Genomic DNA, 15,579 nt, shown 5'->3' with positions numbered 1-15,579 from the left:
ATAAGGTATTATCTCTGATAGTCTTTTTATATTTATTTGTCATAAACCAGTGAATTGTGTAAGCGTTGATTGATATATGGTCTCCGATATTCATGTAAAATTTAGTGAAAATGGAAGAGCTGCAAACGACTGATTAGAAACTATAGGACACATCAACATATTGCATATATATATATATATATATATATATATATATATATATATATATATATGACAATGTTGCTAGCTCTTCTAAGTGGAGTCTCCATAATGAAATCATGTAATATTAGTAAATGTATCGATGTCTATGTAAATGTAATATTTTTGTTCACCATTAATATTTAAAAAAAGAACAATATTTCTACTTACAAATTATATTATTTTGAAGGCTGTGTTAAGAAAATGGAGAGAATTTTGTCTATATTTTAAAATTTCAATAAAAATGGGTCCTTGCAAATTGAACATGGTTAGTGGCATAAACAGTGATGGATTTTTCAGCAACATGATATTTTGAGATCTCATTAGAGGCTATCTCGGAATAGTAACTTATCTGAATATTACTAATAAGCATACAAATTATTTTTTATACTAATATTTATAATTATTTACATGTAAGTTTAATTTGATAAAAATTAAATTATTAAGGCCTTCTAGCTTTATATCCGGCATGGAAGTCCATCATTGATTGCATGATGTATTGCATAATATGTACTCTATAAGTCTTTGAAGTTTCAATAATAACTTGTTCGCCATTATTTTTAATATCGAAAGGAATAAGATATGAATGCCTGTATTGTTTACTGACCTTGTTAATTGCACAATTAATTGTGCGCTAGAATAGAACCACATGCCATATCTTGTTAAATTTGTGAATATTTGTACAACATATTTATATAAGTTTTTTCTTGTAAATAGTAAATATGAATTTTGTTTGAGAAAATAGTTGCATGTGTATCATGTTAAACAAAATCTATGTGAACTTCTTGATTAATTTAATCACTTATTTATATTTGCATGCGTTGATAATATTTAAGATATGAAATCTATAGAAGCGATCCTTTGTATGACAAAGTTAACATAGTTAATCATATATACCAATGATTTGCGACATATGTTATGGTGCTATTTGTCCCTTAAAAATCTACATGTTGTAGTGAATTTGTTCTGCTTCTACGTTGATAAATGCTTGGATATAGTGTTTTGAATACTTTTTATAAATATACATATATATTGAATTAAACAATCAAAAGAAATAAAAATGTAAAAAATATACAATACTTTATTTACATATTTACAAACTTAATTACTAGCAGTGACAGGTATATATGTTTGAGAAAAACTGTGTTGCATATGGTACATAGAATCATTGTGTACATTATATGATTTATTGTAATCTAAGTTTTCATAATTTACAAGATCTGAAGAATCGATGCTATTTTGTAAGCAAATTCCATATTGTGCATAGTTTGCTGTATTATTTATATTTGAAGCGTTATTAGATGTTATTGTAGTTGAGTCACTTTGAAACATATTACAATATGGTGGAGCTTTATCGCGAAGATAGTAATCACTTTCATTCTGCCTTTGTTTTGAGTGAATATTTTCATCATTTCCTATATTTACATCACATTGATATTGTTTAAATTCATTATTATAATAAACTACAGTCTCAGGAGAAGACAAACTATTTTTTGAACAACTACCATCTAATATTTGTGTAAAATAATTATCATTATCTTTGGACTGGAACATGACCATATTATTTGAAAATTGGAGTTTATCGAGATCACAGGCTGTATTATCAGAATAATTTAAATTTGTTTGTATGTTAATGTTATTATTCGTGTTTATATATTTTTCGGATGTAGCATTGTAATGACTAGAGAAACTACTATTATTACTATCATCATTTGTCAGCATTGAATTTTCTAGGTTTATCTCTTGTTTGTGCCAGAAACTTTCAGTTTTCAAATTCCCTTTGTGAATTGTTCCACTTCCTAGGTCTAAAAGTGTGGTCGGACTAGAGGCAGACAAAATTAAGTTATTATGCTGGGGTACTTGAGAAAATTCATTTCGTAAAGGTTGATCTAACTGAAATATTTCTTCTGGTTGAAATAGATCGGTTGTAAAGGGTATAAAATCATAATTTGATTGGTCTGTGGTTTGTACATTATAAGAATTATCGGTATTTGGTTGCCCACTCATAAATTGCAAGTTTTGATGGTTCTGAGGCCAAGTATAATCTACGTTGCCAGCATTTGAAACCTGAATTTCATTGGATTCGCATATTTGAGGATTTAAGAACTGTTCATTATGTACTTGGAATTTATTGCACAAACATTCAAACGGAGGGCAGGAGCAGTTGAAACCTGAAAATACGAAAGAAATTAGCCATATAATTAAAAGAAAAACTCTCTACTACGTGCAAATTATATATTACATACTTAATTTGAGTTCAATCTAACTCATGCATTATAAAAAAAGTTGCCAAAATGAGGTGAAGAAGTTGTATAGCTTAAAATTTAATAGTCTATGATATAATTTTTTGGAATGCTTGGTTAGATCTAAGTACAAAATAAATATTAATTTATTTAAAAAATAATATAAATTCGAAACTGAAAATAAAATCGCACTTTAATTGTATATAATATGCCTTATCATAATTGTATATAATATGCGACGAGCTAATTGTAATTGTAATATATAATTATATAATTATATATTACATACTTAATTTGAGATTAACTCAAATACAAAAAATTTCATTAGATCAATTTAAAAAAGTTGCCAAAATGAGGTGAAGAAGTTGTATAGCTTGAAATTTAATATTCTATTATATAATTTTTAAAATGCTTGGTTAACAGATCTAAGTACAACATAAATATTATTTTTTTTCAAAAATAATATAGATTCAAAAATGAAAATAAAATCATATTCATTTTGTGTGTAATATGCTTACGATAAGCCTTATCATATTTTAATTTAGGGAAATTACTTTACTATAGGCAACACTTTTTTAATATATTAAATTATTTACAGGTGGCAACACTGCTTCCGCATGGAATTTGCAATCGCGTTGCGTTGTTCATTGTAGTTATAGCTTTATTATTAGAAAGACGTTCAGTCAAGAGAGTTACGTGAAAAGTGTTTAGTAAATATAATTTGTATTGTGTAACGGTGGTGCAAAATTTACAAAAACGGTAAGTGACACTTATTATTATTTACCTTTATCGCTATCAGCTATAAGCGGCGGGGGCTGTGGAGTAGAATTGATGGAATAATCCTTTTGTCGTCTCGACGATCGTAATGACATTAACTGAAAGTATAAAAATCTTTGTTAGTTTTGATTAAATTTAAATGCTACCTCATTGAATACATAACAGCATATTAGTGTAATTTTAATTTTTTATGATAGTTGTTTTTATGAGTCCTGACATTATGTAGATTTTACTTTCTTTGATTTCACGATAGCTACCTGTCAATCACATTCAATATGGCGTAATTTGTAAATAATAACATGTCAGTTTTGACATATATCTTGAATAAAAGTATATGATATACTCGATGAACATGTTTCCAGTCAGTAGTGCAACTAACTATTTATTCTGATTTGCGCAAATTTCTTGACTTAGATTATTTTACTTCATTACGATTACATTCAAGTAATCATTTGTTGTTAAAAGTACTCTAGCTTAGGAACGCGGCCGGAACTGAAGATGATTTCTGATAAGAATTGGCTGACTTATTGAAAAAAGATAAGGCCGTTTTTTTCTAATTTTTTACTTAATTTTTTATGTGTATAATTATGAACGAGGGTTTGAACCGAACTTAAACCGAAGCAAAAACTGGAACGAACCGGCTTCCGGAACATTTTTTTCTGCTGAACTGGAACTCTAACGAAACCGAAACACTTACGTAAACCGGTTCTTGTAACTGTTATTTTGAATTTAGCGTTCCGGTAAAAAGATTTTATGTAATTGAGTAAAATTAAACCGATTACAGTGAAGATTTTTACTGATAGTGCCCTATCAAAAGTTTTCCATGGGCCTCATTAGGAGAATTTCCCAGAGGCCCCAGATAGTATAGTTACGCCACGTAATGTCAGCTTTGTGTATTTTACTCGATCTTCTGAACATAACAGCAGAGTATATATGTTGCATTTATTTGCAATAAATATAATATACCATATACCAAATCGAGTAATATACCAATGTAGTTTTTTGCATTTATAATATGTGACAAACTTTATATTATACCAGATGATTTGTTTACGTTGCTCAAACATATTATAAAAAAATATTTTCAAGGTGCAAGCACTTTATCCTTATATTCAGGATTTTTAATATTTTAAGTTAATTTTCAATTTCTATAGATGTTAAATTGCAACTTGTCATTGCAATTTGAAAGATTCAGAATAATACGTTTGAGTTCTGTTAAACTGATAGCTATAATCGGCATTTCTTAAATCTTTTTAAACATGCCTCCAAACAAATCAAAATAAAATCGATAGATTTACAAGAAATGTTTGGTTTTTCAGAATAATACGTTTGAGTTCTGTTAAACTGATATCTATAATCAGCATTTCTTAAATGATTTTAAAAATGCCTTCAAACAAATCAAAATGAAAATCGATCGATTTTCAACAAATATTAATATATTTACAATATATATTCTAGTAATCCTGCATCTCACCTTTGTACCAAGAGCTGCTTCTCTTGCCAGAAGCACGGCCAATCCTCGAACTCTTCTGCCTGCCCCCAAGCTTCTTCTAGCCTCACTGGTGCTCTTGGCCTCTGGCCTTGGGTGATCATGGACTCCTTTAGCTTGGAAAAAAATTGCATGCTCCGTGTGTCGCCAGAAGTGCGTCACCGGGTATCCACAGTGCCCCCGGCATGGTTGGATTTCCAAACGACCACCATTGCATTGCCTATTTGGGCATGGTTTACCTGAAGAAGATACATTTTTATAATAAAATACAATTTTAGATAAATTTGTGACTTAAAACTTGTCATACGTTACATTTTATACTTTTTGAATTTCATTTTATTCAAAAGTATTTAGCACATATAAGGATAGTTTCTATCAAACTTTGTCAAAATTGCTATGCTTAATAAAGCATTTTGCTTCCTATCTTAGGTTAAATTCTGTGATTAACATTTAAATTTGCAAAGTAGATGCAATAATTTATTTGCAATACTGTTTTATGTATAAAAAATTACTATGTATGTATCTGTGGCGATATCGGTTAGAGCGTGGGCTAGCAACAACTAGTTCCAGGTTCGCCGGATCGATTCCCGCTACCGCCAAGCCTGACATCAGGCAACTTTGATGTCAAATTTCAACTTGAGGTCATAGATTTCAAATATAGCCTCAAGTGAAAATCGCCTCCCGTGGGTATATTTGCACATATAATATGTCAGTACATACTTCGAGTATAATAATTAGTCATAACTGGACTGGACAACTATTGGGTTGCCGTTCAAGATTTATATAATAAGAATATGTCTATAATTACTCAATGTCCTAATGTGTGAAAGATTGTAATTAAAATAAAATAAAAAAAAAATTATATATCTGAATGATTTTAGTTCAGATATTTCAGATGTTTAAAACATTATGTATTCAATATAATCTTCATATTGAATTATTATATAACAAATTTACTACTCTGGTACTTCATTTTGTTCCTTTTTAAGATGACTTAACATGGTACAATTTTAAAGAAATGCCTTTATTAAATCTTCAAGTACTACTTACTTCATACATTGAATTATAAAAGTACTAGAATGTACTATAAATAATGTGCAAATAAACAGAAATAAATGTAATTCCTTGATTAATTATCAGATGTATATATGTTGACAATATCTAATGATATACATGTTGTATAAACAATTTGCAATATAGTTTTTTACAACTTATCTTGTTGCTTTTTCTTGCTTTATCACAAGATACAATTTTAAAATACAATGCAATTTTAGATAAAGTCAAACTTGTCATACGTGACATTTTATACTTACTTAATTTTATTTTATTCAAAAGTATTTAGCACATATATGTATTAAAGCGGGATATGCATATCCCTATAAGGATAGTTTCTATCAAACTTTGTCAAAATTGCTATGCTTAATAAAGCATTTTGCTTTCTATCTTAAGTTAAATCCTGTATTTAACATTTAAATTTACTGACTTAACATAGTACAATTTTAAAGAAATACCTTTATTGAATCTTCAAGTACTACTTCATACATTAAATTATAAAAGTACTAGAATGTACTACAAATAATGTGCAAATAAACAGAAATAAATGTAATTTCTTGAATAATTATCAGATGTATATATGTTGACAATATATACTGATATACATGTTATATAAACAATTTGCAATATAGTTTTTTACAACTTACCTTGTTGCTTTTTTCTTGCTTTATCACAAATGGCAGGCCTTAGATGAACTCTATCACCATTATTTAGCCTACACCTCGCCGAACAGACGAGTACTCCTAGACAACTTTTCTTCAATATATGCACATTATGATTATTTGTATTTCTCATAGCCCAACCACTAGCATGCCTTTTGGCTTCTTCACTCGTAGCAGGGTAAACAAGTCTACAATGCCCATCTGCCCATTCGCTCCATTGATCATGCTCCGATACTCTGGAAAATTATAAGTTGAAATTAATCGACAATTATAAAATTAAATTTCCTTGGTTTACTCGAATGTACATTTACACAGCAAATTTTTCACTCGTCTAAAAATCGATTACTTAAATTACCTAGGTACAGCTGTATCATTAATATCCCACTCAGCAGTGTTTCCACTTGCGGACGTCCGCGAACTTCCGATTTGTGTTTGCGTGTGATTACTTGAGTTGGGTGAAGCTGGTGAACCAGGCGTGATCTGGTGGTAATTATTTATCTGACCGTGAGGTCCATGACTAGAAGCCTGGTAGAGCTGTGTTTGATGCTGGAAGTGCTGCCGGTCGGTATTGGTGATCGCGGACATTGAAGTCGCCGACGGGGGGCTGGGATGTCTGAAACGAACATAATATTTTATTTATTTACATTCTATACCAATTTTTATATCATATTCAATCTATATATATTCTATTCCATGTTCTTCTTCCTCTTAATTTCTTCAATTTTTGGTGTTTTCTATCAAATATCTAAATTATTTTCAACTTTTTTATTTTCATTCCATTTTTTCTTTTTCATTCTTCTTTTTAATCTCAGCAAATTCTGATATTTTTTCTTCTTACTCCTAATACAATTTTCCATCATACATTACTTGCGGATAAGTTTAAATTTTCATTGCGTGACGTACTACAACAAATTAGTGTGACGTAAGAACATGTTTTGTTTTGATGATATTAAAAGCAAACATGTCATTTATTGTAAGATTGACATTTGTGAATAATAAATTAAGAATCTTTTCTAAACGATTTTTAAAATATTCCAAGAAATTCCGTTTACGAAAATGACCCAAATTTTAAATCCTTTTTGGGTTTGTAGTCATAGTGACAATATTTTTTCTGGAAAATCTCAATTCATGCCCTGGATAGAAGTCTGTTTTTATTCTATTTCAACGGCTGGTCCTGCCTTTTCCAAAAACTATGTGTTTCATGGTGTAATTTTAAACCCTGCATCTGCGATTTTCATTTTTACTTTAAAATATAGATCAAAAATATGTTTCCAATTGATAATAGCCCACTTCGAGCATTGCGGTGTGAAATGGCAATGGGAAATCTAGCACACTATTCTTCCCTGAATCGAGTTGGAGTTTAACTCAGCTCACAGTCTGCAGTACTATCTATGTATGATGTACATATATATATATATATATATATATATATATATATATATATATCAACTATTTAACTAATTTATAGTTATGTATATTGAGGTTTCTAAGAAATTTGATGTAAAGCATCAAATTACATTGTGAGAAACTCTCTTCGTTATGTGTGTATTCCCTTTAACACAATAAATTACAAATAATCACCAAAATACTCATAGTTCTTCTTGAATACGTGTGTCGCATTTAGATAATGATCTAATGCTTGTTTTATGTCTTTGATGTAACTATTGAATCTTCAATCGATCCCATATACAATAGGTTTATAATTTGTTGCAATGGGTTTATTGTGCATCTGATGAAGCTCTTCTTCGCTCATGATAGATGTGTTTTATAATCATTCGACCACACAGAGAAACCTATCTTTCTTCACTTTTGATATGCTTGTATACATATGTTATTCGGATTGAATGACACAGGGGTGGACAAAATTTGGTACACACCTGATTTTATATTTTTATATAAAAATTTTAATTGGTAAAACCAACCAAACTATGTTCATGCCTCAAAACATATCGAGTTTTTGTAGTAGTCGTACGTTCAAGGTAAATCTTAAAGATAATGTTACAAGAATATTGCAGTATTCTTTGTTCTGGTCAAAATTATTATATGCGAACAAGATTTGTTTCTTATCATTATTGATATAATTAAATTTTGAAAATTTACACGTCAATAATCAAAGTTAAACACATATGCACCAAATTATTCAGTGCAGCCCTGCCTAAAACTCCCAAGCCATATCTCAATAAAATTTCTAATTGATAGTAGATCATTTCCATTATCTTGTCCGTTTGTCTACACTTGTCAACGATTCAGAGATTTATTAGAACACCTTCAGCGATTTATAGTTTTGTCGCACGGCGTTTCCTTTATTTACATCTTAAACACACCGATGCATCGTGTTGCATGAACAGGTAGTACTACAGAAAGCTGGTTTTCTTGAAATTCATATAAGATACTCACGAGAACTCTCGCGTAGGGGGAGGTTGAATTGATTTATAAAACGAGTATTGAGTATTTTCTTGTACGGTGTGTCAGTCGGTCAAGAAAAATTGAAGGAATAACATCGCCAGGTGGGTCTGATGGTAACAGACTTTGAACTTGTGCTAATAACTTGGACGATTTTATTTTGATATTGTATATTATGAATTGGAAATCTGCTCGATGAAAATCAAGCATGTGGATGATGTTGAATTATTATTTTCACACTGTTCTGGATACGTTTACAATCATCCAGATATTTGAACGGTTAAATAATTAAATACTATATATTTATTTATCTTTAATGTGTAATCTTTATAGTAAATACCATTAATTCAATAGTTATATTTATAAAACATATTATATATGTTGAGAGTAGTTAAAATTGATGTTGAAATGTATGATTGGGCATAACATCAAGCAAAAAAATTGGAGTAAAGATTTTTATAATATCTTTATTGTTTCATACGTTTCGACGCAAGATTATGCGTTATCATCAGTGGTTTTGATTCTTTTTATACGTAAAAATGACAATTAACACGTGAGTAATTATTAATAGCAATAAAGCACTCAGTGTCAGTGGTCACATTTTTATATAATATTTTTTAAAACGAATTGTAGAGAAATTCGAAGAATTTTTAATTTTTTGTAATCATGTACTTTCTGTAAATCTTTACAGAATCTTCAATTTGTTTTACTTGATATTACGCCCTCCAAAAAATTGATCATATATATATATATATATATATATATATATATATATATTAGGGTGGTCCTTAAAATGGTCATTTTCGAATTTCTTTGCTCTCAGGACCTCAAATTGGTTCCAAATAGATGAAAAACAATTCTCTGAAAGTTTTAGCTCTTAATATTAACGTTTAGATAGAGCGCAATTCAATCAAAGTTTTGTATGGAGAAAGCATGGAAAAATTTTCAAAAATTTTAAAAATGTTTTTTAGATGTAATTTAGCGAACAAATGAATGAATAAAACTCATTCATTTGTCGCTAAGTTATACCTAAAACATTTTTTTTTAATTTTCAAATTTTTTTCTATGCTCTTTTCATACAAACTTTGATTGAATTGCGCTCTATCTAAACGTTAATATTAAGAGCTAAAACTTCCAGAGAATTGTTTTTTATCAATTTGGAACCATTTGAGCCCGTGGGAGCAAGGAAATTCAAAAATGACCATATTAAGGACCACCCTAATATATATATATATATATATATATATATATATACAATTATTTATACAATAATACAATAGTAATTACTTATTATTTTATACTATTCAATAAATAATGTTTACTATAGAGATTACATCCATAAACTTATGTTTGTTTAATCAAGCGTCTACATTATTTATATTACTACTTTATTATTATTTATATTACTGCTTTAATACTTTAATGTATTACATATTTTTTTAAATTTTTAACAAAATATAATTTTTTAAAACTGATTTCAAATTGTTTAAAATACTATTAGACTTGTATGAGATAATCACAAATTTGCAAATTAGTACGATGAATTAATTGATTTGGTTTATCGATACCTTAATACGAGTTTTAAAGTTTTTATAAAAGTGCATAGTATTTATATAAATCAAATAATTGTGTTACTTACAATATAACCATTTCCAGATAACGATTGTTTTATAATTCTTCTACGTTGTTTTTGACGACACTATAACTAACAGTCATTTCACGTTCATATAATATAATCCAATATTATCGTTTTAAAATCACTATTTTAACTATACACAAAAAGCACATGAAAGCTTTATCCTTACGAAAGCTGTTTAGTTCGCAAAGTTTGTATGAGAATATGTTGTGTGTTTACTGTTCGGCTTGTGAAAAGCGACTAAATAGTGCGCAACGCGCATCGAAACAGCTAGACCTACACTACGAGCTCTACGCTACCCTATTCCGCGGAGCCCGGGCCGCATTGGCTAGGAAATCGGGGTATCTTTAAGCTCCGGTCTATTACTACGCCCAGTTCACGATACAATTGGCCGGGGATGCGCGAGTAGGCCGGCGCTGTTCTACCCAGTTCTACCTGAACTCACGGTGTGTATACTATGATCGCGAAGGTGTATTACATCTCCTGTTGTTCGTGTAGAGAGGTTTCTATTGCTATGAAATGCTCTCGTTCATGCGCATGGAATCATTCGGCGTAAAGCGCCCGTAGCTTACGCACGGGGAGAATAAAATTTTTATCATTTCTGAATAATTTTCGTTATATGTTACGCATAAGTTATATATGATGTTCTAATGGGAACGTAATATATTCTACGAATATGCTATTTACTTACATTGCTTAATAATGTAAGATTAATGTATATCTGAGGTTTGCTTACTATTCAATTTTTTGATTTTGTGGATTTTATTCCATACAATTTTAAATGCGCCAGCTTTTGATGGAACTTACCAACATAGTTCAGTACATTTTTATTAAAGTAGGACTTTTCAATTTTTCAATCTTTTTTTTTTTTTTTTTTTAATATTTTTTTAACAGCAATCAGAACCTTACGTCCTATGAGCTGTTGGGCTGAAACTTCTCATTACTTCGTATTTATTTTAGATGGTAACCCAATGGTTAATCCATCCATATTTGATAATTTTGTTGTTAGAATTAATCGAATAGGGCTGACATTTTATTGGTGCAGCAATGTCGGACAAGGGCTATTTTCACTTGGAAACATAATGCTATCTATATTTTGAAGTAAAAATCGTTGTCACTACTGCCTGACAACAGGTTGCTCAAAGTGGGTATCGAACCCGGGACCTCTGAAACAAGTCCTGTCGCTCTTAACCGCTGACCTACGGGCGAGCCCATTTTGATTTTGTGGATTTTATTTTTCACCATTTTACAATCATGATTCAATGCGCCAGCTTTTGATGGAACTTATCAACATATTTCAGTACATTTTTTATTAAAAGTAGGATTTTTCAAAGTCGACCATTTACAAATTTTAAAGTCATAGTTGAATAAAAAGTCTTATTTCTTGAAAACTAATGGCAGTTGCCATTATTTTGCACTGTGGTCCTATAAATGCTGTTTACGGTTAGGGTTCCAAAGTTTAAATGAACAAGGAAAATAAAAATTAACCACAATAACAAAAAAAATTGTAACATTTTCACTAAAGTTCTAGATTGCACTTAAAAGCTCCCAATTTCCAAACAGTGTGAGACAAATATATATATATATATATATATATATATATATATATATATATTTGCTTAGACTTGAATATATTGCAAAAAAGTTACCGAACTCATTTTTTTTTCAGAAATCACTTTTTTGCTTATTATATTCCAATTAGATATTGATATTGAAATTTGACGTAAATTTCTATAATTTACGTTATACTTACGTTATAATACTTATATTACTGTCGTAATTTCTAAATTTATTAAACAAAAAATACAAAAATGGAATTAGTCAAAATAGGGGCGACTTTTGGAAGTTCTCTATGTTGTGAAGTATAAATTGCACTGAATTGAATCCGCGTGTGTTCAAATAGTTTATTCTGATCTAAGATAGCAATATGCATTTTTTTTATTTTATTATATTTTTAACCGCAATCAGAACCTTACGTCCTATGAGCTGTTGGGCTGAAGGGCTATTTTCACTTGGAAACATATTGCTATCTATATTTCTAAGTGAAAATTGTTGTCTTTTTTCTGGCGGAGGTGCGATATGTTTCACTCATTGTCACTTTCAACTTCACAGATATTCAAATTATTTCTGGCTATTATTATAAATTTTCTCATTTTCATTCTGAATTTGCAAAATTTCAATATGATGTCTTGAACCATTTTTCATTAATACCTTAAAGTTTAAAATAAAGCGTATTTCAAATGCATATATTTGAATTTCATACATGAATATAAAATTATTCAATGATTTTAAATATTATTTTTATTTTAATAATTTATTACATCGTTAAACTTGGGTTAACTCGTTGATGAATGATGCATTGTAGTACACATAGTTTATATTGTATCCTAAAGTACTACTAAATATTACTTCACAAATTAAAATATAAAAAGTGTAGTATGCTATCACTATTTTTAAATTAGTTTTTCTATAACAGAGTTCACTTTATTAAAACCACTTTCACTAACTTTATCAATATTTTGGTTACGATTGCAGCTGAATTTCTGACAGTATGAATAAAGTAAATCAACGTCAATTGCTTCAATTGATTCCTCCTCCCTAATGTTCTCAGTTATTCCTGACAATTCTTACAAAATGGATTGGTTTTAATACAATATGTATGAGATCAGATGTACATAAATGTGTAAATAGGATATGTCGAGAGTAAACAGGATTTAATTCTGATATTTGAGGTTGGGGTGTTCTGAAAGGACTTTTGAATGTACGATACACATAGACTTATAGATAGACATGCATAGATATATATATATATATATATATATATATATATATATATATATATATATATATATATATATTTCAGTTCATATAAAAATCAAATAACAGATTTGATATTACTGAGTTTGTTAGAAAGCTCTAATCAACTTCGCAATATAATATTACTTTTATCATACTGTATTTATTGAATGTCAATAGTTGAAATCAATATAAATCTAATTGAAACAAGAAATTACCATTCCACAATTTTCTCATCAGATATTTGCTTTAATTCACATAATCCAACTAGATTGATTTACATAATCTTCTAGATTTTTCTATAGGCAAGTTTCACAATATTTTTTTATTATTAGTCATTTTCCAACCAGTTATATGAGAATTTTCTAAAAGGAATTTTATTAAATTTGTCACACATAATTTCTTTGTCTACTTCTCTAATCTGACATTCAGTTTGCCCCACAAAAGTATAAATGCTCGCACGCCACATATAAAATGCTCGTTGGAAAAGAAAAAAGATGCGGGCAGTTACGGCCGAGTGTTGCATTTAAATTTTTATTCCTGAAATAATAATACTTCATAATAAAAAAAAGTAGTAGGTACTTATGAATAGTTTTATGCTTCTGTCAATTGAATGCTTATTTCAGATTAAAGCCAATAATACAAAAAAAACTTTAGGCAAATAGATTTAGAAACCATGCATTAAATTGAATTAGAAATCTATTCTATTATAATTCGATTGTCATTTTATTTGCTTAGTATGAATCTTTTTATATTTTATTTGAACAGCAATTAGAACTTAAGAGTCCTATAAGCCATTTCCTATAATGTCCAAATTGTCCAATTTCTTTGTAATAAATTATTATTACTATTTTTGTAGTAGGGAAATTATTTTAATTGATGCAGCAATTCTGAATCAGTTTCCTATTATTTGCAATAGGAAACATATAATCTATATTTTCAAGTGAAAAACCTTTGTCACCATTTATCGAAGCGGGACACTTCTGATTCAGGTTTAGTTAAGACCTAGATCAGGAAATTAATGGAATGAATTTCGAAATAGTAGATTATAAGGTTTGAATTTACACTGCACTGTTTTAGAAAATTTGCTGTTTTTCATGGCATTCTCGATAATTAAAAGTATGTAGTTTAAAAAAGCCAATTATTTTATGAAGGATTTTCATTAATTTTAAAGTGAACAACTAAAGGCATAATAACTTGCTAATAAACTTATTACGGAGTTATTATGGCGTTAGTTGTTCTCTTCAAAATTAATGTAAATCTTTCATACAATAATTAGTAAGTTTTAGAATATTTTAAAGCGCACTTGGAAAGCACCGTCACCCAGATTTCATGAAATATTCTTAACATTTTAATTAAAAATTATTGTTTTTAAATGGATTTAATTAATTTTAAAAATATTAATAATTCATTCACACGACTTCTGTAAAAATGGTTCATGTACTAATTGTGTTCTAAGTAACGAAGAACTTTTTTCATTTCAAGTTAGCTGAAGAAGTAGATCTTTATAGGATTCATTTCTCTCAATTTATGCTAAGTTAAATGGGTAACTAGGGCATGTATTCAAGGTGTCTTCAGCAAACTGTTTAACACTGTTGTGTTCGAAAAACTGTTTTCAAATCCTTATTCAAGGTAACTGTTTGAGACCTCGTAAAGTCGTTCGATATCTCGTGAATATAAGCTATTTATTATGAACACGCATTATTTCCATATTGCGTTGATATACCGATATAGTTTTACGTCCGTCCGTCGTCCGTCGTCTATCTTTTTGCTGTAATTGCAAGGTGCAACCATAACTTGCTTTTGAACTTTGTAGGCGCAGATGTGCACTTTTATGCGTCTAGCGTATTCCCATTATTACGCCATGTGCTTGTGCTTTGACTAATAAGTAATTAGAATCGTAAAATTTTTATTTTAACCTCCATAATACACTTTGAGAGAAGTTTACTTTGTCTGAAGATTAACACATTATATAAAAGTTGCGATTTGCTTGCTTTATTTACTAACTTTCAGTTCAACGTCTAATTTTCCACATCTTCCATTCTTTCCATCTTTTTTCAGGAGCTTTATTATGCTTTTAATAGCGTTTTGAGGGTTTTTCCGTTACCGTTATTAGTGGTTACAGCTATAGAATTCAGTCAAAAGTTCCATATTTGATACCTTTCTTGAATCTCGAGCAGTATCGTCATAAAATTACGATATATTTTCAAGCAAAAATAGCTCTCACCTGACATTGCTGTCTCAATAAAATAAAAGTTCATTGGCATTACATAATTTGTAATATTAATTTCATTACATAGTGATAGGGCAGCCGTTTGGGTTGTCATTTATAAAAATTCACGT

At 29.3% G+C, this 15,579-nt stretch overlaps 1 protein-coding gene across 1 annotated transcript; it reads right to left on the bottom strand.

Annotated features, from left to right (window-relative positions):
- Nucleotides 1-1,278: 1,278 nt before the first annotated feature.
- Nucleotides 1,279-6,986, bottom strand: LOC113373541. The gene is made up of 7 exons (XM_026613832.1): nt 6,757-6,986; nt 6,387-6,637; nt 4,672-4,925; nt 3,205-3,295; nt 2,299-2,348; nt 1,833-2,244; nt 1,279-1,772 (listed from the first exon to the last, which is right to left on the bottom strand). Exons 1-7 carry the CDS (start codon nt 6,984-6,986, stop codon nt 1,279-1,281), a joined length of 1,782 nt encoding a protein of 593 aa, XP_026469617.1.
- Nucleotides 6,987-15,579: the final 8,593 nt, after the last annotated feature.

The sequence above is a fragment of the Ctenocephalides felis genome, unplaced genomic scaffold (assembly GCF_003426905.1).
Source record: "Ctenocephalides felis isolate EL2017-DRISC unplaced genomic scaffold, ASM342690v1 CF-g0.4_SCAFFOLD_01604, whole genome shotgun sequence".
Lineage (NCBI taxonomy): Eukaryota > Metazoa > Arthropoda > Insecta > Siphonaptera > Pulicidae > Ctenocephalides > Ctenocephalides felis.
This window is presented reverse-complemented; position numbering and strand designations above follow the sequence as displayed.